At 32.2% G+C, this 22,383-nt stretch overlaps 1 protein-coding gene across 3 annotated transcripts in view; it reads right to left on the bottom strand.

Moving 5' to 3' along the window:
• Nucleotides 1–22,383, bottom strand: part of LOC125074600 (single-minded homolog 1) — a 59,843-nt gene that overhangs the window by 30,186 nt on the left and 7,274 nt on the right. The window contains exon 1 of one of the 3 annotated variants that reach the window (XM_047685955.1): nucleotides 8,319–8,480. The exons of 1 other annotated variant lie outside the window; for it this stretch is intronic. In XM_047685955.1, the coding sequence (XP_047541911.1) occupies nucleotides 8,319–8,340 (22 nt within the window). In that variant the 5' untranslated portion in view covers nucleotides 8,341–8,480. Of the gene's footprint in view, nucleotides 1–8,314; nucleotides 8,481–22,383 lie in introns of those variants that run through there. One more of the 3 variants, XM_047685957.1, reaches the window with a different exon arrangement.

Genomic DNA, 22,383 nt, shown 5'->3' with positions numbered 1-22,383 from the left:
ACATCTTAGCTCCCAAGGTTGGAGGCGCATTGGCGACGCTGACCACTTCCCATCAGGTGGCGCATTTGCCCGCTCACTCTCCTTATCATTAAAAATAACATAATTATTTATGGCTAACATAAATTTGTTCTCCTCTTTTAAGGGGGGCCACAGCAAACAAACGTCAAAGATTTATTTATTATTATAAATATATTACCTTTACTTTTGACAACTATAGTACACTTTCGAAAATTAAATATAAAATAAAATAAACTCTGTAATATAAAGGATAAGGTGTAAAGTTGTCTATTTCGATCGACTTGACATTTAATTGGCGGTTTAGCGCGTAACTATATCGTGTAGTTCGTTTCCCGGTCGAGTCGATGTAGAAAAAGTTCATTAGTTTTCTATATTGCTTTGGGTCTGGGTGTTTGTGGTACCGTCGTTACGTCTGATTTTCCATAACACATTGGGATCAGAGTAATGTATGTGATGTTGTCCAATATTCATTTATTATTAAACATCCCCAATTTAATGCCCTTAAAGAGATCTTAATATTTATCTTATCGTTTACTTAAATTACAAGAGGACCAAAGCCAAGTATACAACGATTGACAGCAAATTATATAAGTAGTTCAGTGTTGCTATAAACAAAGATATATTAATCATAAACTCTTAGTAGTGCCCAATATAGCTGAGTTATTAGCAAATCGCATTTAATACATATATTTGTTTATCTTAATTTTCTTCGACGGCCAGGGGACCAACCGGTGGCGTCACGGTAGCACGCGCAACAGTAATGCCTCCCCGAAGAGGAGTGGATACCGCTGATATTTTAGTGGTTATTCCAGTGCGTACCAGGCGTTGTCTGAGCTCTGCGCTCTGGACGTCTAGTTGTATAGATTACGGTCCAGACCCTTTCTCGATTAAAGGGCTACTTAAAGATAATTATTTTTTTTCGAATCGGAAAAAAGTATCCTTAGACTTGTGTTATAAGTGTGTATTACATATGTACAATGTACATTTGTACATATATAATTGTATTTAACTAACATGAATTTGTATTTTTAAATGTTGAAACTTTGTTGAATTTGTATTTTTAACTACTGAGTTTCTTGCTGGTTCTTCTGGATATGTTCAGAACCGGTATTAGCTTTAAATTAAGTTCTTGATTTTGATTTCGTAACAGGCATATCGTGACGGTCATGTTATTCATAACATGTCCATGTAAAGATGTTTTATTATATTCTGAAACGTATTTCGTTTTTGCACACAGTGTAAACGGAACCTAAGTTCTAATAGCCTAACATTGTTTACACAGCTAACGCGTTTAGTATTAATTTATTGTTAAACGTTGAATTACAATCCGTCGACGTTGTTAACGAAAAACTCATGTACGTAACTATTACACTATTTTCAATTAACTTGGTGGTACCACTCATGAGGTATTCTTCAAGCAATACTTAGTATTCTTTTGTTCCGGATGTAAGCTAGTGTAAGAATTACATTACGCCAGCCTGCCTGCCTATTGAAAATATATCGCTTATTACTAAATTAGAAAACATAAACGTATTGATTCGTTATGTTGATGTATTGAATTATATGTAAAGCTTCAATCGGTTCGGAATGTAGATTCTACCGAGAAGAACCGACAAGAAACTCAGTAGTTACTCTTTTTCAACATTAAAAAATACAGTCATGTTAGTTAAATACAATTATATATGTATGTTATGTTTCCCGCCTGGAAGTCAACAAGCATTAACTCGACGCTTTTTTATCATCTATATAATCTTGTATCGAATAATATGCCTTCTTTACCATTTTTTTTTTTTTTATAAATTATTTGAATTTATGAATCGGCAAAGTTCAAAATATCTGCGGAATTTTATCATAGATACGAATTAAGAATGAAGAATCGTAAGAAACTTTAATTACCAACTCAATGCATAGATATGATAATTAAATACAATTATCTTTTAATTTTGTAATAACGGCTTGGAGTTAATTCAACCACGCTGCTCCAGTGCGGATTAGAGCATACACATGTGGCCGTACATCCGCCAGAAAAAGTTTAACTCATGAAGTTTTCCTTCACAGTCAAGCACAACATACACATTTTAAAAAAAAATAGGCTATTTGCAGTAGGGAAGGAAGAGAAGGGTTATTTACTATCAAACAGCACTTTTTTATGGCATCATAAAGTGCATCGTGGCATGTGCATAAAATAAATTTGAAAAAAAAAAAAACATAAAGAGATCAATAATCGTAATTCGTTCGAAAAATTTTAAACCCGAATTCGAAAAAATGTCGGAAATGTCACGCACGAAAACGATCTATAAAGATTTGGTGCGACGTGCGCGCGCAGCAACATGGCGGTGCTTTTTCAAATTTTTTCCGTTTTATTTGTTTCGTTTAGATGGATATTTGTTTTTATTGCAGCCCTAGCTCTCGGGTAGTCACGGATCGGCCATTAGATGACAATATATACCGTGCCGAATTTTACACCGTATTCCACAATTTTTAATTACCCGGGATACACATTATTTCATCACGTAGCGAGGGAAAGAGATAGATATATAATTGACTAAAAAAAAATATAAGCCACGTTCGAATACTTTCACAAAATATTGTTTGAATTTTTAAGTTAGCCATTTTTTTTTGTAACTACGATATTTATTAAAATTGTTTTATAATGTATTAACAAAATCATGAATATTTAAGTAATAATTATTAACATTAAAGCCTTTATTGTATACGTATAAAAATTAAAATTAGTTATTGTACAAATCATGAACGCGTGAAATGGTGGCAAGAATGCTTGCTGCATTTCTCCGTTGAAACAAAATTCCGATCATCTGGGCGAAACGAACCAACCTTCCTGTCATTATAGGCAATAAAGCGTGTAATATACAAAATAATATAATTATTTAACATTTTAAAAACATATGTTCATTGTAAATCATAAAATGAATTTTCTACTATACACTATATCGAAAAAATAAGGCAACGACAGTTCCGTACGTTTTTCTCCTTTAATTTGTGGGTTTTTTGATTATGTATCTAATGTTGCAATCGATAAAAACTTTAGAAGAAAAAGCAAATAAAACAGTTACGAAACATCGAACGCCGATGCCTGAGCGATCTAGAACTAGTATTTTTAATTTCGCTTGCGTGGTAGCATGCGAAAGCGTTCCCGTGGCGACCGCCGAAGAAACGGCGAGGGCACCGCTCGCTTATTAGTGGGTATTCCGGTATACCGGGCGTATTTGAACACCGGAAAGCCCTACATAATCCCCCCCCCCCAAACACACACTTCAAACCCCCACTTCTACCTATCATAACTTTGTATTTTAAATGATGAAAAAGAGTAATAACTGCTTTTGTTGCTGGTTCTTCTCGGTAGAATCTACATTCCGAAACGGTGGTAGCTTCACTATTGCCCGTAAAAGCCTACTTGAATAGAGTATATTTTGATTTTGTCACCTTACAATTTTTTTTATAGAAGTAGGTAACCTCAATACATGCTTTTTTTTATTTTAAGATAGCAGACAAGCACAGAAGATGACAAATTAATCCTTTGATTATATTTTTATGTCTAAATAGACTGTCAAAGCTGAGACCGCGCCGAAATACACGCACACTAGTAAAGTTCTTAGTATAAAATTCGGCGAGTGACAGTTACTCACGCACACCACGACAATAAAGTTGGCTATTTTGTTTTAGTTCATTGTCTCGTATCTAGATATACTAACAGCGGCGGCCTTAGGGGGTGGCTAACGGGGCAATCGCCCGGGGCCCCGCTCTTGCAAGGGCCTCGCGCAAAGACCTAAGCAAAATTAAAGAAAAAATAAAATAGTTTTTTTATTTAAAACTTTTGTTTTTGATCCCTAATTATTTATTAAGTTTATAAAATAACAATAAATTAAAATAAATTTAGTTAACTAATTAATTAATTCAGAACATAATATATCGCGCCTCGAAAGACTTGAAGATCGGTTTTTTAATCGCATAGTTCTCGGCCCATGCTTCATTTAAAGATTTTAGTCTAAGGAATACGCCAAAAAAATCAATTTAAAAAATTATAATTTCTTTATTTGTTAATTTTGTAATTCTTTCGATGTAAAATATTTTAAAAGTACATTATTTGTATAACTTTATTATCTCTCGTCAAACATAACAAATACCTAAACCAAACAACCAGACCTACTTTCGAATCACATACATACTTTTCACCGAGGACAGGGGGCCTCGCAAAGACCTACCGCCCGGAGCCTCGCAATGGGTAAGGCCGCCGCTGTACACTAATCTAAGGTTCGTTCATAATAACTGGTACTATAAGACGTATAGACTTCAATGCCTGTTTTTGTAATCACCCTTCAAACTAGACTATAGCCGCACGAAGCAAAACTGTTTGGCGGGAAAATAAAATACTATGAAACCACAAAACAGAACTTACGACTAAGTTCTGCTAGTACTTAGTCTCAAAAGTCAAGTTTTACATAAATTCACCGTAGTTTTAAGCGGAGTCGTATTTGAAACTGGCAGACATAGTTGGGTTCGTTACGTATTACACCACAGCAGCAAAAAAAAACGCCATTTTAGGTTTGGTTTTTTTTTATATATTTTATATATATATAAATATATAATAATTATATGTATTAATCATACCCTGTATTGGTGCAGAATATTTTTTTATAGATGTATTTGAAGATTTTTAAATTATATGGGAGACAATTTTTTAATACGTTTTTAAATATGATTCCACCGAAGTGACAAGTCGGCCATTTTAACAGTTTGTTTAAGGACAATATGGCTACCGTCCGCGTTCCCGTTTGATATGTCAATATGACCTTTTTTTTTTTAAACTCGTTTCTGGGCAAAGGTAAAGATTGACACATAGTCCAAGAGGAAATATTTAAGTTGGAGTCGGAGTTTAACTTGACAAGTTATTTATATGTGGGTTGACGAATATTTGGATTTTCTGCCATTTATTGAATTATTTACCGAAGTAATGTATTTTTGAAGTTATATTTCTTTTGGTGTGATAGGAAATAATAATGAGACTGATTTGTTATGATGCGCGCGCAGCTACATATATACCTACTAAAAGTTTTTTTTTACTATATTTTAACATGGTGCTAGGTTTTTGTGCAAGCCCGCCTGGGTAGTTACCATTATTTTTAAGGTATAGGTTAACGGACGAGCATATGGGCCACTTGATGGTTAATGGTCACCACCACCCATAGACAATGGCGCTGTAAGAAATATTAATCATTCCTTATATCGCCAATGCGCCACCAACCTTTGGAATTAAGTTGTTATGTCCCTTGTGCCTGTAGTTACACTGGCTCACTCACCCTTTACACCGGAACACAACAATACCGAATATTGCTTTTTGGCGGTAGAATATCTGTTGAGTGAGTGGTACCTACCCCGAAGGGCTTGCACAAAGCCCTACCACCAAGTAAATTAATTAGCATTAATAAAAATAATAAGCTAATTAATTATTTACATCCAATGTAAAAGTATTTTTAATTACGCCGAAGTAGACTTCTCACTTGCGTTATAATGCGCACCTTTCTTATTGCACAATGGCAAAAGAATTATGGGTCATTTATGCTGGTTGACCCCCAATCTTACACTGCAAGAACTGTCAACTATAGCCGATCAACAAATCATGACTTGTGCCACTAGCAAGAACACTGCAAAATACTCCGGGCGAGATAAATCCAGCGTTCTCTCACTAGTTGAGGCAATAAGGATTATGTTTATGTTTTTAATACTGCGTTATTCGTATACTATAGCTTAAGAAGGATTAAAGATAAACAAACTTAAGATTTACGTATTTCATGCGATTTGCCAATAACTCAGCTATATTGTACACTATTAAGAGTTTACGATTAATATATCATTATTTATAATACAACACTATTACACTTAACTACTTATATCCACTTTAAATTGACTTCCAAAGTACCGATAGCATTATCGACGTTTAAAATGCCATTCTTTCGCAAATCCATAGTGAATATCACAGATTAATCAAGCTCTCGGCCAATGATATCGCGTCAATTTGCTGTCAAATGTTGTTTATTTGGGTTTTGTCGTCTTTGGAATAGACTATATCTATAAACCTTTCCAAATAAATAAAATTGAAGTGAAACAGTCTGTGATTTTAAACAATAAGATATTTTGAATTTTGTCTGTCTGTTTGATGCAATCTCCAAAACAGATACAACCGCGCACATAAGACGGACATCTTAACCGATAGCCAGTTCGAATTCAAACGAGATCAATTTAGTTTTCAAAGTTTAATTAAAGTTTATAATTAACGTCGAACTTTCAATGTGTGCATTACGAATTAATTAGTGCAAGAAATCGATATCAAATATTTATTAATTTAATCAATTATTACGTAAAACGTATATAAGAAATGTTGCCATGATGACCGTAGATATATTTCAACTTTTTTTTTTTAATTAACTAACAATTATTTGTAAACGATTTATCGATAACTAAATTGTTTATGAAATTACATATGTTGAAAATATTATTGTCTCATTCGTTGCGATACTGGGTTCGGCAATTAAAATAATTTATTTTTAATGCCTGTATTATCCAAGTATGTCTATGTAGGTGACACTGCGGCTGTACATCTCTCTACCTTGTTCCAATACCGATTGGTTGATATATACTTTACAGATGTTCTAACGTAATTATACCGAGTTCCTCACGATGTTTTCCTTCACCACCGAAAACTTTTAAACACAACTTAATGTATGATAGTTAAGTGGTGCTAGCTCCGTAACTATCTTGTGTAGGCTTACTTGGTTTTAGGGATTATACAATAATATAATAATATGTAAATAAAAATATTGGACAACATCACATACACTACTCTGATAGTTAGTAAGTAGCTAAAGCACTTATTATTAAGCACTTGTTAAGGTAAATCAGAAGTAGCGACGGTACCACAAACACCCAGACCCAAGACAACATAGAAAACTAATCGAACCCGGGACCTCGGAGTGGCGTACCCATGAAAGCCGGTGTACACACTACTCGACCACGGAGGTCGTCATAAGCCTGCCTGGGTATGTACCAGCCAGTCAACAGATATTATACCGCTAAACAGTAATACTTAGTACTGTCTGTATTCATAAGTTCAATTCATTTGTAAAAAGTATATTAATAAGAAAACGATGTTATTCCAGGCAGGATATATTATATACGTATACAATTGTATATAACTAACATAACTTTTTACTTTAAATGTTAAAGGGTAACTACTGAATTTCTTGCCGGTTCTTCGCGGTAGAAACATTCCGAACCGGTGGTATATTCAATTGGTATAGTTTTGTAAAATGTGCAAAAGTGCCTGTAAAAGCCTACTTGAATAAAGTTTATTTTGATTTCGAAAAACACTAAAGATTATTCGGTAAATTTTCACGTACATTGTATTTGCACTTTTAAATCAGGAACAAAGTCAAGCTTATGCTGTTTCTTGTAAATGACTGAATATATTTGTTACTCTTTTATGAGACTATGAGAACGCATACAACGCTACCCCAGAAAACGTTCTGAAATTTTAAATAGAAAAAAAAAAAAAATTACGAGCGCTCGTTTTAAAAAATTGGTTACAAAACTAAATATGTTTCTTTACATATATAAATCTTAATGTTGGTATTAATATTTTTAAACAATATAAGTGTATATGAACATTATTAATTGATTTATGACAATTAATAAACAAGTTTAATGTTTCTATCCTAAATAAACATTTAGATTTTTAGGACTATATTTTTGATCCTTGCAACCTCCATGGTAAATATATTAAAAAAAAAACAATCGATGAATACAAAATATTTATTCCTAGCTAGTTAAAATAATAATATTGGAAGTTGGATATAATTTTAAAATATATATTCATACATCGGTACTCGTTGTTAAACATAGATTAAGCAAACACAAAAAAAATGTGCATAATATAATTCGGTTGTAATATATAGAAAAATTCTCGATTCGGATTCTTTTTATATATTTATGTCAATAATTAAATTAAAAAAAGTTATTCTCACTTTAGACAGCGTTTATCTGCCTTAACATGATATTTTTCAGTTTCTCGAATACAAGAAGTAATATTTTACTACTGAAATTGTAAATATATATTACTGTTTACCCCTTCGAGTATTCTAGTATATTTTAAAAAGTATATTTTGATTGAGATTTTATTAAAACACTCATATCTGACATTTAAGCATTGGTCAAAAAAAACTTCTATAAAATAATTAAAATATTGGATAATATTAAAAAAGAAAAATTAGCTATTAAATACCTACCAACTTTCCCGGTAATCTTCATTGTGACACAAACACTAATATTCAATTAAAATTAAAACGATCACTCAAAATATTTTACACAATGCCACACATTTTTCCAAACTAAGTTTTTAAAAAAAAAAACCTATAACTAAGATGGCGCGCGGAAAAGCGCGCCAAGCGACCTGTCAACGTCAACTGATGATTAATTAGGTATTATAGTAATGAGTTCACGATATAGATTTGTTCGTCTTCCGTGTTTTATTATAGCCAATGTCAAAGTTTCGCGGAGTCAGGCATTCTGTATTGTGTAACTAATAAGACCTGAACTGCAGGTCGCAGAACAGAATCTAATGGAAATCCCGCTGTTTTTTTTTTCGATAAAGACGCGAATCTTAAACATTCGTATCATCAAAATGTAAATTAAAAACAAAATCATTTTGACACAGATTATAACACACTTAATGTTGCTTTTCTTTACCTGTGATTCGACATTTTTTTGTTCTTTAAGTTAACATAATTCGTCTAAACATGAATTGGTGTAGCGTACTGCCTTTGTTAAGAAATACTCATCCAGCGACGTAATAAGTCCCTGCATTTAAGCAAATATAGCGGCCTCGCGAACCCCAACTTATGACTCTGTACTATATATACACAAGCAGAAAAAGTTATTTTATTCATTATTACAGCACGAACCATCTCATATTCTATGAACCTCCACCGTTGCGCGTCGGTTGCCTGGATGAGATCACTATGTAGTAATAAGATCACCAAAATTTTATCCTACTTTTATTTAGACTGTATCCATGTTTTTTTTTCTCTTCGTGGTGTACAATAAATTATTAACTAATGTATACCCGTCGGTATGTCTGTTTGCTGACGCATCACACGGAGTTATCAGACAGTAAACTTCATTTTAAACAAGTCTTAATATTTCTGAAATATATTTTTTGTTACATTTCAGTATTTTAATATATTTGCGTCAGCCTAACTTTAGTGTTTTCGTCCCAAATCACGAAGAATTTAAAGTAATTCAAAATACTGGCACAAAAAGATTTTTATTTGGCAACACCGTATAATCTCGTTTTAGTATTAGTTATATTTAGTTATGTCTCAGAGCTTAACAAAATTAGTCTTAAAGTTAACAAAACCATAACTTGTACTAAGTCACTGACTGTTTACTAAATTCTAAATCAATTGATGGCATTTCCGTATTTGTACGACACCTTCTTGTTCTATGGCTTAAGGAACTTTGTATGCCCTCGTTACTGATAGTGTTTATTAGGTAAAATATTCTTTACAATTTAGTAATCCTTTGTTTCGTTTATTTGTAAAAGGTTCTTAAATAGGTCGATACGGTAACTATTTAAATTTAAACAATGTTTACTCTGCGCTTTTTATTTTTTTTATGTTTAAATACTCTCGCTATATACATTATAAGGCTGACAGATCCATCATACAGATAATATTTACTTTTTTTTTTAAAGCTTGTATTGTTCTTGAAAGAAGTTTAAACATATAATCCTGCAAACATTCAATTTTCCAAATATAGCCTTCCGAATTTTTGCCGCCCTTTGCCTTACAACAAGGAATGCCTCGTTTATTTTTCTATTTAAAATAATATTAAAATGAGAAAATATAAAGTAAATATTGGTAGTCTTGAATGAATTCTGCTTGCAAGGCGTCAGATCAGACGACTAATCTAAACCTATACTAATAGTATAAATGCGAAAGTAACTCTGTCTGTTACCTCATTACGTCTATACCGCTGCACCGATTTAGATGAATTTTGGTATGGCGATAGTTTGAATCTTGGGGGAGGGCATAGCCAGTTGCCTATGCCCTCCCTCCTGTATTTAATAAATTACGCGCAGGTAAAGCCGCAGGTTCAGCTACTATTTTATACAGTTGTAAGATGATGAGTCAAATTTGCTAGTAAGACTGTCTCCTACTCCTAAAATATATTTAGATTAACAAATTATTAAACTATAAATGGTTACCTAATCTGTGGTACATAATTAAATTTAAATTTATAGGCATAATACAAGATGTAAGACAAAAGCAAGGTCGACCCAGTTTCAATAATCCGTGTCGAATAATTTAGCCGAGCTAGCAACACTGTACAAGCATGTGATTTTTTTAATGGTGCTGCCACACTACTGTTATAAAACGTAATTGAAAATGTTTTGTTAGTTAACTTTTTGCTTACAAATTGCAACAAACGTTATAATGTTTTTGTGTTATGTTACGTTATTTAATAATAATATTATTAAACAAATTACCAACGTCGGAAAGTACAAAGTCCAAACTGATAACTATAAAATGTTATACAATATAAGATTTTCATCAGAGTGTGAATGTTACAAATATAACATTTAATGTTAATAACATTGTTTGGTAATTTTTTACTAATGTGTCATGAGTGTGGCGGCAGCACAATAATGGTAGTCGAAAATTATTATTACGATAATTTAAATACAAACGAATTAAATTTATTATTATAAAATAAAGTATTTTATATTGAAGTTTATTTTACATTGCAGCACATATTTACAATGAAATTTAATTTTTAATATTTCTCTATGTAAAGCAGCTGGAGATGTTCAGTCTAATTAATTTAATCGTAAATGTCAAAATTGACATAACAACTTTCTTTAGAATATAGACAAAGGAAACTCATTATTCCGCCGCACGTAGTCTATGAGCGTATGTTTATTCTCTTGTGTATCGTCTATTGTTTTTGTAAACCATTTTATTGTGATAATAAAATTACTGTATAGAAATTATAAGCAATAGGTTTCAACACTCGTTATCAGATTGAGGAATTATTCAATTTACAAATGTATTGGCAATCATATTTTGTAATACTTCATATATATATATTTTAAATTATAAAAAATTGGAGTTGTAGTGACATTTATTTAAGGGTATGATATATATAAATAGGAAAAGACGTATTAGTTTAGTGCCAATTTTAGAAATATGTGTTTCTTTTTGTTTTATTGCTGCTGTTATAAAAAATAGATATGAAATTTTAAAAAAAATATTCGAACCAAGAAGATTCATTACATTATTTCGTCAAATTTAAAAAAAATATTATTAAAATATTTTCATTCGAATTTTTAACTCTTATAATTATTATCCACAGTTATATAAAAAACTAAGTCAAATATAGTAAAATACAATAATATATGTACCTACATGAAAGTTAAGTGGTGCAAGGTATTTTTGAAACTGAAATCTTATGTAGGCTTACTAGGTGGTAGGGCATTGTGCAAGTCCGTCTGGGTAGGTACCACCAACTCATCAGATATTCTACCGACATACAGCAATACTTAGTATTTTTTTGTTCCAAGTTGAAGGGTAAGTGAGTGTAACTACAGGTATAAGGGCCATAACATTTTACTTCTAAAGAATGTAGGTATACATATTCTTATCAATCGGTAGAAAATGAATTATTAATTATTTAATTAAGTAATTAGTTTGCGTAAATTTTAACTGGCAATAAGTAACGTAACGTAACTTAACAATTACAATTAAGAAATTTCGTACAGAAATGAGATAAAAAATTAATTGTTTATGACATATATATATTACTAAGTAAGTTTCTATTACACCATAATCGAAATAATTAAAAGTAATTTTACAAAAGAGATATTCAAACTTTGGCTGTATGGAACAAGTCTTGGTACAGTCACATTAAAAAAATTATATGTCGAAACTAACCATGAAATGATTCATTCGAAAATCGAATCGTGTGACGTCATATATGATACGCGCGACAAAGGGTATTAGCATGACCCATACTCTCCAATTATGACGTTAAACAAGGAGGGTATGACTTCAGCCCTAAGAGGGTTGAATAAAAATACTAATTACGAGGGAAGTCGCATATAAATAATAAACCTAATACAAGCTCTATCATTACATAGTATAAAACAAAGTCGCTTATCGCTGTCTGTCACTATGTATGCTTAGATCTTTAAAATTACACAACGAATTTTGATGCGATTTTTTGTAATAAATAGATTGATTCAAGAGGAAGGTTTATATGTTTAATATATACACAATAAAATATAGAAACACTAATAATCTAAAATTTTAGAGATTTCTAAAGTAATGTCGTAAATAAACCCTTTTTTTGCAAACGCGGTTTGTATTGTCTAATGACTTAAAAACTGTGAACGTTCTAAATCATTCTGTAGTATATTTAGTATCAGCATTTAATCCGGGCGACATCGGGTCGGGTCGCTAATAAATTATAAAGTCGAGAACATTCAATTCACGCTTAGGTATATCACGTCAATATTCTAAATTTAAAAAGGTTGAAACTACTTACTTGTGTAATATTACTTATGTCCTTATGTAACTTTACTTATGTATATGTAATATTATATACCTACTGCTACTGCTAAATCTTCTGGTATGCTTTATTTTATGTATATTGGACTAGTAGTTTTAAAATAAAAAGCAGTTAAAAAAACTCTTCACAATTATTAGTATTGATTTTTTTTAATCTGTTACACGTAAACTGAAAAAAAAACAGTGTGTGGGTGCCATTAGTAATGTTTCATTCAAAACGATTAAGTATAATAAATTATACATACGTTGTATTAAAATGTTACAAATAATAAATCGGATTGAACAAAAAAGGTCGTTTGTAATGTCAGACGTGACGAGGAAAGCGCCGGCCGAATTACGTTCGACGACGATAGACGTATTGTCTATGGGGCATTTGTTTTGGCGGGAAGTCGGATCTATACGGGTGAATTGTTTTTGAACTTTGACAAAAAAACACATTCTTAGCACAGATAATAAGGTCGTTATAAAAGATTTTTTTTTAAAGATTCAACGGGCCGAATCTTTAAAATCGACGTTTAATTATTTTTAATATTATTACATCACGGATAGTAATATTTTTAGTGTTTGTTTTTGTTGAATATTTAACCAATAAATTACTGTCGTAAAGACCCTGAAGGTTCAATCAGTAAAAGAGATGAATTAATTACATTTAATTAATTATTTGCTTAAAATATTTGTTAATATTATAGAATCTTATAAGAAATTTCCTTAATATATAAAAAAAATCAAATGTATATTATGAATCTTAAAAATATAAATACGTGTCATACGTTCTATTTACAAGCAGCATAGATGAAAAAAAATACTATAGACAAGTATTTCCCCAGACAAATCAAGGAATGTGCATTTTCTCACAGATTTTGCATACGCCCATCCCACCCGCTACGAAAACAACAATTAGTTTACAAAACTCATTCATTAAAACACCCAAAAACTGCCTACTACTGCGTGGGAAGAGATCGCGACACTATAAAAGACCCACTGCCGCGCTGTCATTGTAATGACACGTACGCTTTGACAAAATTCAAAATACTATTCAATTTTATAACTTCAGATCTTATTACAATGTATTAAGCATCAAATTGGTATAACATATTTACCCAAAAAAAAATTTTTAATTTTGTAAAATATTAGGCGCGAAATTCTATTTGCTGTTTATATAATTCTTGTTCTAACACAATCGACTCTATTAGAGTGGAATACGTTATAAATTGTAATGTTTAATTCGAAAGTAAGTGTATTTTTAATTTTGTTAAATTATAGTGTGAAATTTTGACTGTTGTATAGTTGCGAACAAATGAACTTATAATACAAATTGTCGAACAATATGGCCGACACGCTGTCTGGGCGAAAATTTTAAATTATTTGTAATGAGTCATTCATATTTTTTTCGTGTTTACGCTTGCGGTGATTTTTTAAATAAGGTATTAATAGATTTATTAATAGGTAAGTACTTAATATGCAATTAATAATAATGTATGACTTTTTTAAGCAATCAATCGAAATCTAAATATACTTTATTCAAGCGGACTTTACAAGCACTTTTGAATCGTCATTTAACAAACTGTATTAAGTGACTACCACCGGTTCGGAATGTAGATTCTACCGAGGAGAACCGACAAGAAACACAGTAATTACTCTTTTTCGTTCAGATATGTCTTAGGTGGGCCTATGAAGTATTATCCCAGGGCCCCCTAAACTTACAGTCCGGCTCTGAACCTGAGGTTTGATGCTAGGGTTTCGGGGTCTTCAGCTCTATCTAGCCAATAAAACGACGAATCAGTGAAATAATTATCACAACACTACGTATCCGAAATCGGTTAAATATTCATATATCCGTATCCATATCCAGATCCGTAATGACATATGCATGACATTCCTGCTCAATACCTACTAAAAATAATTATATATAGGAGAGTGGGGTAAGGTCGGACAACATTTATAGAAATCATTTAATTTTTTAACTTTAAGTTTTTCTTCGAATATTTAATGATTGACATTGGCGTGATGTCCGTACGTTTGGTGTTTTGATTTGAGTATTATTTTCATCTTCATGACAATTTAGTTACTTCGTAAGAAATTAAATTAAATAAAAAAACAAAACAATAATGCTCATAAAAGTGTGTGTGTGTGTGTGTGTGTGAATCGTCGTATATTAAATATTGTATTAAACGTAAAGTTATCATAAATTAACAATATATAATTTTCTTAGTGTAAAAATATTAGAAATTACTAATACCCCAAAATCATTACTTGTATACGGAAGAGACATTTTCTTAGTAGCACAGACAACTGGTAAATAGAGGCGAATTCTTCTATCTGCACTCTGGTGCAGTGGAGGCCTAAACCCGCTGTGCGATGGTTAAGTTTTGGACCATAGCAATTTGATAATTGAAATCTTTTTAGAAGGAAGCTGAGGTCACCAGGACACAGATATCTAGATACGTTTCCGATAATTATCCGAACCAACGTCTTGTATTACTTATTTATATCGGTTACGATACCAACTCGGTTATATTACGATCCAATCGATCGAAATCTGGATTGTTGTTTTAGTAGAATAGGAAAATGGTTGAACGACGATTTCGTTACGATTCGATTGCGATAGTGACAATATATTTGTTTTATTATTAGCGGCCTGGTGTACATTACGGAGAGAGATGATACTGTAACACATATGGCGTCTAAGTGTTCAATGGAGAAAATTAATTCATTCCTTCAAATAAGATTTAAAAAATAATAAAAAGAAATGTCTTGGTTACAGATTAGATAAATTAAAATTATTTTATTATAAATGTAATTTCTAATTTAATTAAATAATGTTAAGCTTTATAGCTAACAGCTGTAATTAATTTAATTTAAAAAAAAAAAATAACACGAATAAAACCAGATAAAATAACAAACTACCGCACTTACGGTTGGCTTTGATTTTATCTGCATTATGACAATCGTAAATATAAAATAAATAGACGATGCCAAATTTCAAAAATGGAACCAAGTTGAACATGCAGACTGGCTGGCAAGTGACCAAGGTTGTGGCTGTGTGAGTGGGGCGTGGTGTCTCCGCCCCGCCACACCTGCGGTGTGTAACAGTTAGTCTAGTGAATACATTCATAATTCGAAAGCCGTCGTTCGAAATTCAAATGTATTTTTGAACGAAATAATTTTGTTACTGGAATGATTTTATTAAAACGAATATACATTGTTCTTTTTTATTTTATTTTTACTGTCACAATTACATATTAATTTTTATAAACGCATTTTTATTATTCATTTGTTTTTATAATAAAAAAATAATTAAAACACTTAAAAAAAAATAATTGTAATATTATTCATACATTATTTGGTTTATGTCCCGAATAAATAAAATTGTTCACTTTAAAAAAAAAAAACATATCATTTTAGATTTTAAGCAGAGAAAGTCAAAATAATTATATAACCAAGTTGAATTTTACGTGTGCCACAGAATATGCTCAAATTGTAAGTAGGTACCGATGCCTTAGTAAAAAATGTCACTCCGCCACCGACACTCAGCCTATGAAGACGTGATAGTTGTTTTATTTATTTAAATATCTACTTAAACCGGATATAGCTGCGAAACTCCTGCTTGGGAGTCCATCTGTTATTATCTTAAAAGTATATCTTAAAAATAAACAAAAAATGTCAGCCACGGCAAAACATCCATTTTTTACATATTATTGACAGAAAAACTTTCGAAAAAAGGAATATAGTGCGTAGGGGTTTTTTAGTAAAGGGGTAAGATCATGATGATCAGATTTCCTATTGATTCGAGTACCTTTTTATTGATTTTGGTCTCCAGGCAAACTTCTATTGCCAGGAGAATAACTTGCAAAGTGATGAGAATACTCATAATACAAGATAATTACCCTTTTGCCGATGATGCCCTTATTTAATTAATTGAGTAACATATATAGTTTATATAGTCCACGTCTGGCCATATCATTAATTCAAACTCAAACTCAAATTCCTTTATTCAATATAGAAGCATTATTATTATATATTTGACGACCTCCGTGGTCGAGTAGTGTGTACACCGGTTTTCATGGGTACGCTACTCTGAGGTCCCGGGTTCGATTCCCGGCCGAGTCGATGTAGAAAAAGTCCATTAATTTTCTATGTTGTCTTGGGTCTGGGTATTTGTGGTACCGTCGTTACTTCTGATTTTCCATAACACAAGTGCTTTAGCTACTTACATTGGGATCAGAGTAATGTATGTGATGTTGTCCAATATTTATTTATTTATTTATTTATTTATATTAAACTTATACGTCGTCGTCGTATTATACTTAGACATCGGAATGGATTAATTTATTTTTTATCGTACATGCTGGCAACACCAATATGACGTAGAAGAAGACGGGACAGCCGAAAAGTGTCATAGTTAATGGGAATATCGAAAATGGACAATCCTTCCATGCGTGAACGACTAGACTTACATTTTCGAATATCATTATGTCTGACGGGACGCCTAGCCCCTTCGATACATATATTTAATGTAAAGTCACCTTTTAGTTATATCTATTAGAACCTGCTAGAATCTCTAGTAATTTTTTTTTTGATTAATAATTTATAAAATAAATGAACAATTAAATATGTCTTTGGAGTAGTAGTGCAAAAACCCTCTTCAAAAGTGTAATACCTCGTCTTATTGCTTCCGGTGTCAGGAGAGCCAAACTCACCGCAAAACACGAGCGTCAAATGTCAGAATATGATAGGCCATTTATAGGATATGGATACGTATCAAAATGACGTATCATTGTTACGACTAACAAAACTAGTGGGATACGAAATGAATTATTACAGAATCACACTGCTCGTTAATTTTTTTTTTGTCCAAATTATTGAAATTGCGATTCATCAGGGAAATGCTGCTAGCATTCTTGCCACCATTCCACGTGGTCAATATTTGTACAGCGACTATTTTTAATTATATAATTGATATTAATAATTATTTTTTAAATAAATTATATTAGTAAATGTTATTATAATACCTATATATTATATTATAAATACAAGCTAATTTTTACATTAAGAAATATTTAGGATTCATTTAAAATTGTAAAACACAATCGTAAAAATCCGTTTAATAAATATGGCAACATTAAAATCTGCGTAGAGCTCGCTAATCGGCGGGGTCGCTCCCGGGATTAGCGTGGTACGCGTTACTTACGCCAATAATAGCTGTTTGTGTTGCGCACGCGTTCACTCGAGTGCCGAGATTTGTGATAATTTTTAAATAAATATAAGTTCACTTAAAGGGATTACTGAACGCGGTTTAGTTGCATATTCGTTTTATTTTCTATTTTTTAAATACTTACAAATGTATTTTTAATTTTGTATTGTTAGACGTGTGTGGTTTTTCGTTTCCATGGTACCTATATATATATATATATATATATATATAAGTATATAACTTCAGTAACATTTTGCTCCTGTGTTTGTCAAACTTTTGTCGTGTTTGTAGCTATTGATGATCTTTAGTGTTGCCAATTTAAAAATTTAAATAATAGCTAGATTGTATTTTTTAAAATTTTCAAAAATGATTATTTTCGAATTTGGACCACAAGCTTTTGTTTGTAAAGTACCTAATAACTTGTAAATATCCAACTGCTGGGTTAAGGCTTCGTTTTTACAAAACGATGCTCGGCTGGATACACATTTAACAGGATTTCGTTGAACTTGACATGGGCAGGTTTCCTCACGAGCACGAGATGAATTATAAACATAAATTAGCCACTTGCAAAATCAGTGGGTAGAGTCTGGGTTTGAACCCGAACATCCGCTAAGAAGCAAGCGTCTAACAATTGTCTATGTTCGTTTACTCGTGACCTTTTTTTACTTCAACGAATTATAACTAAACATAAATTAAGTAGTATTTAAGGGCTCAAATTTAATCACTGGGCCCTCTATAATTTCATTGTATTCAGTAGGTATCTACTTCTTATTTAATTTTAGGATTATTGTCTTACACAGGTACGTCACCCATTGTCCCTTCTTCCTTTTGTTTAAATATCATTTAATATTAATAGCCATTAAATAGAATTCCAGGAGCATCCCAGTAGATTCTGATAGAACACTCTGAACAAATCCAACATCGAACAAACATGCTTTTAAATTAGTTACTCTTAACTTTCTTCTGAGTCTTCTGAGTTAAGACTCAGAAGACTTAGAAGAACACACCACCAGAACAAATTCCATGAATAAGTGATATAGATTTTCAAAACTTCCACATTTATCCCAATTAGAAGAATCTTTTTTTTCATAAGAAACCTAATATCTACTAGTACTTGTGTCGTCGTTGAATTTTGAAAGAAATCGATGTTTAAATGAAAAAGTTTGTTTGAGACATGGTTTGTCCAAACCATTGTCTATTTAAATTTAGCGCTTGAGTTTTTTTTCGTTGATTCAAATCTAAGACCTAATCCGTACAGCCAAACGAAACGTAATTTTTAAATGTACCTTAAGAAAGCAATTTCGAAATTATGATCCGATACAAACAAATAGAAATATGACTGGCTTACAGTGTATCTACAGGCATGACAGGGGACATAACATATTAATTCTCAAGACTAGTGGCGTATTGCAGATGTACCTACCTATATGTATGGTAAATATTTCTTACAGTGACAGTGTCTACGGCTATAGACTCCATAAGGTTTACATTTGCCAGATTAACTAATTTAAATTAAAAAAAAAAAAACTTGTACAAAGTGATGTTTGATAATATATAGCATAACTATATTCCTTATCTAACTCCAAAGAATAATGTCCTATGTCTCTTTCATGCTCATAATAAACTTCAATGGGTTTGCCCTTTTGATAGTACCGACATTATCACAAAGGTTCGAAATTCAAATAAAGATTGATGTTCTTTTCGAAGCACCTTTTAAAATGACAAATATTTTTAAAAATCGAAACAAACGTAGGGTGTAACGACGCTCGCACCTGATTGGTCCGACGTGGGGTGGCGGCGATTGTCATCAGCCAATCAGGGCGCGTCCCGCGAACGTGTCCTATCTACACTTCGCACCCCACGGATTTAAGGGCTCTAAGGTTGTGTTTGCGTTGCATTTTACTTGTTTGTCGATTTAATTGATGTTCGTTTTTTAAACCTTAAGGGTGCGTTCGATACGCCCGGTCTGAAGGGCTCTTAACGCTTCAAACGGTTCTGTCTTCAGTCACCATTAAATAGCTTACAAAGGACCTATTATCGTCAAATAAGGCCATTGTTTTAAATTTTCTACAATAGTTAATTATTGTGCTATACCTAAAATTAAAATTAAACCCCAATACTGGAAATATTTAGAAGAGATTCACTTACAATAAATAAGTTTTTGGAAGAGCCGAGATGGTCCAGTGAACCGAAGATTGCGGGTGCAAACCCCGGGCAAGCAACGGTGAATTTTCATGTGCTTAATTTGTGTTTACAATTCACTCACTATACAGATAATACCAGTTAACTATACAGGGTTAAAAAATACGCTCCTATATAGTAAGGAGGTTCATGAGGTACTTTTATTAAAGACGATTATAATCCGTACAAATGAGTATATCCATTGGTATTCAATGGCTTAACTCAAGTATATAGTGCAGGGTAAATCCATTCAATGTCCTACTCGCTGAAACCCTGCAATTGTCGCCAAAATCAAAATATTCCTTAAACAAGTAAGCTCATAAGAGCACTTTTGAATCGTCCTGTTACATTGAATTAAATTTAAAGCTGCCGGTTCGAAAAGTAGATTCTACCAAGAAGAAACCGTAAGAAACTCAGTTAGAAGAGATCGAAGACGAAATAATTTAAAATATCAACTCTCTTCCAACGAATATACACTTACTGGCTGGTACCGACTTACCTTAAAGATGTTATTTTCAAACATCCTTGCTTATATAATACTGATGTTTTAAAATAAACCAATATATACGCGTATTATTATGATGTAGTCTTGTTATACTTTAATACAAATATTCTAATGCAATATCCTCTTTTCTAAAGCTTCGGTCATCAAAGGTCGTCTGTTAGAGCCCATAAGCAATAAAACCGCCTAGCGCCTTTATTTATTAATTATGATAATTTTTTGATTTCTCTTTGATATCAGTTTACTTATACTCAATTCCAACCATAAGAGGAGAAAAGCTAAATAAACGACATTTGACAGCAAATTGACGCGATATCATTGGTCGAGAGCTCGATTAATCTATGATATTCACTATGGATTTGCGAAAAAATGGCGTTTTGAACGTCGACGAAACTGTTATCGGAATTTTGTAACTGAAATTAAAGTGGATAGAAGTAGAAGTGTTATAAATAAAGATATATTCATCACAAACTCTTAGTAGTGCACAATATAGTTGAGTTATTAGCGAATCTCATGGAATACGTAAAACTAAGGGTTGTTTATCTTTATTCCTACTTCGATTGGAATAGGCTATATATGTTGTGGATTTAAATAAATAGATTCAGTGTTTTATAAATATGTATTGATAAATACCTAATCGTAAAATAAGATTAACAGATAAAATTTAAATTCCAATTGTCGAAACCGAGCAAGCAATGTGACAGCAAATGGCGAAAAGGCGTAACGCAAAGCTTCAGAGGAAGAGAATAAGCTGTTTTTGATTCTAACCAACTTGCAAAAACCTTGAGTCTGACCTTAGATACTGGAATAAGGGGAATGCTAATATAATTCTAAGAAGATCTATAAGTATCTTGTAAGATACATCGAGCTTGGGAATCTTAAGGCGACAATTTTTAAGAGAGTTAATTTAGTATCAGAGATCATCTGGAAGATCGAAATTGTACAAAGTACTTGTTAATTGGTGGTAGGACTTTGTGCAAGCTCGTCTGGGTAGGTAACACCCACTCATCAGATATTCTACCGCCAAACAACAGTGCTCAGTTTGATCCGGTTTGAAGGGTGAGTGAGATAGAGGAACTACAGACACAAGGAAAATTACATCTTAGTTCCAAAGGTTGGTGACGCATTGGCGTTGTAAGGAATGGTTAATATTTCTTACAGAGCCATTGTCTTTGCGGTGGTGACCGCTTACCATCAGGATACAGAAACGAACACCTTGCCCACAAAACGCCAATATAATTTAAATTTTAAATTTTTGAATAAGTATCGTAATTTTATAGAGTTGAATATTTACACAATTAAGCAATACTAAGCATGTCTTTAAATATTTAGAGTATCTCAGACAATATACTTCTTAAAATAAGGTCAGGGATAAACCAATTAAGATCAAATAAACGTAATATTTAACATGGCAAATAGTTTCGTTTCGAAGACTTTCAAACTGTTTATACATCCAAGTGAATTATTAAATTTTTATTTTAATATAGGTGGGCAAATTGCAACTGGGATACCTACTGGTATTATAGCCCAATGACGTAGGCACTGTGAGCTATTGATGTCATCGTTAATACAGCACCACCAAGCACCAATCTTGGGAACTAAGATGTTACGTCGCTTCAAAGGTTTCTGGCGCATTCATAAGTGAAATTAATATTTCAAATGACTATTGGCAGTGGTGACCACATATAATCAGGAAGCCCATTTGCCAGTCCAGTTAGCTATTAACCTTTTTTTTTTAAAGCAAGCTTGGACTCCAAGGAAGAGCAATAGGATACTTTTTATACCGAAAACCTTTCGACCAATACATAAAACGCGACCGAACCCGCGGGCGATAACAACTTTTATAA

This window comes from Vanessa atalanta, chromosome 28 (genome assembly GCF_905147765.1).
Source record: "Vanessa atalanta chromosome 28, ilVanAtal1.2, whole genome shotgun sequence".
Classification (NCBI taxonomy): domain Eukaryota; kingdom Metazoa; phylum Arthropoda; class Insecta; order Lepidoptera; family Nymphalidae; genus Vanessa; species Vanessa atalanta.
This window is presented reverse-complemented; position numbering and strand designations above follow the sequence as displayed.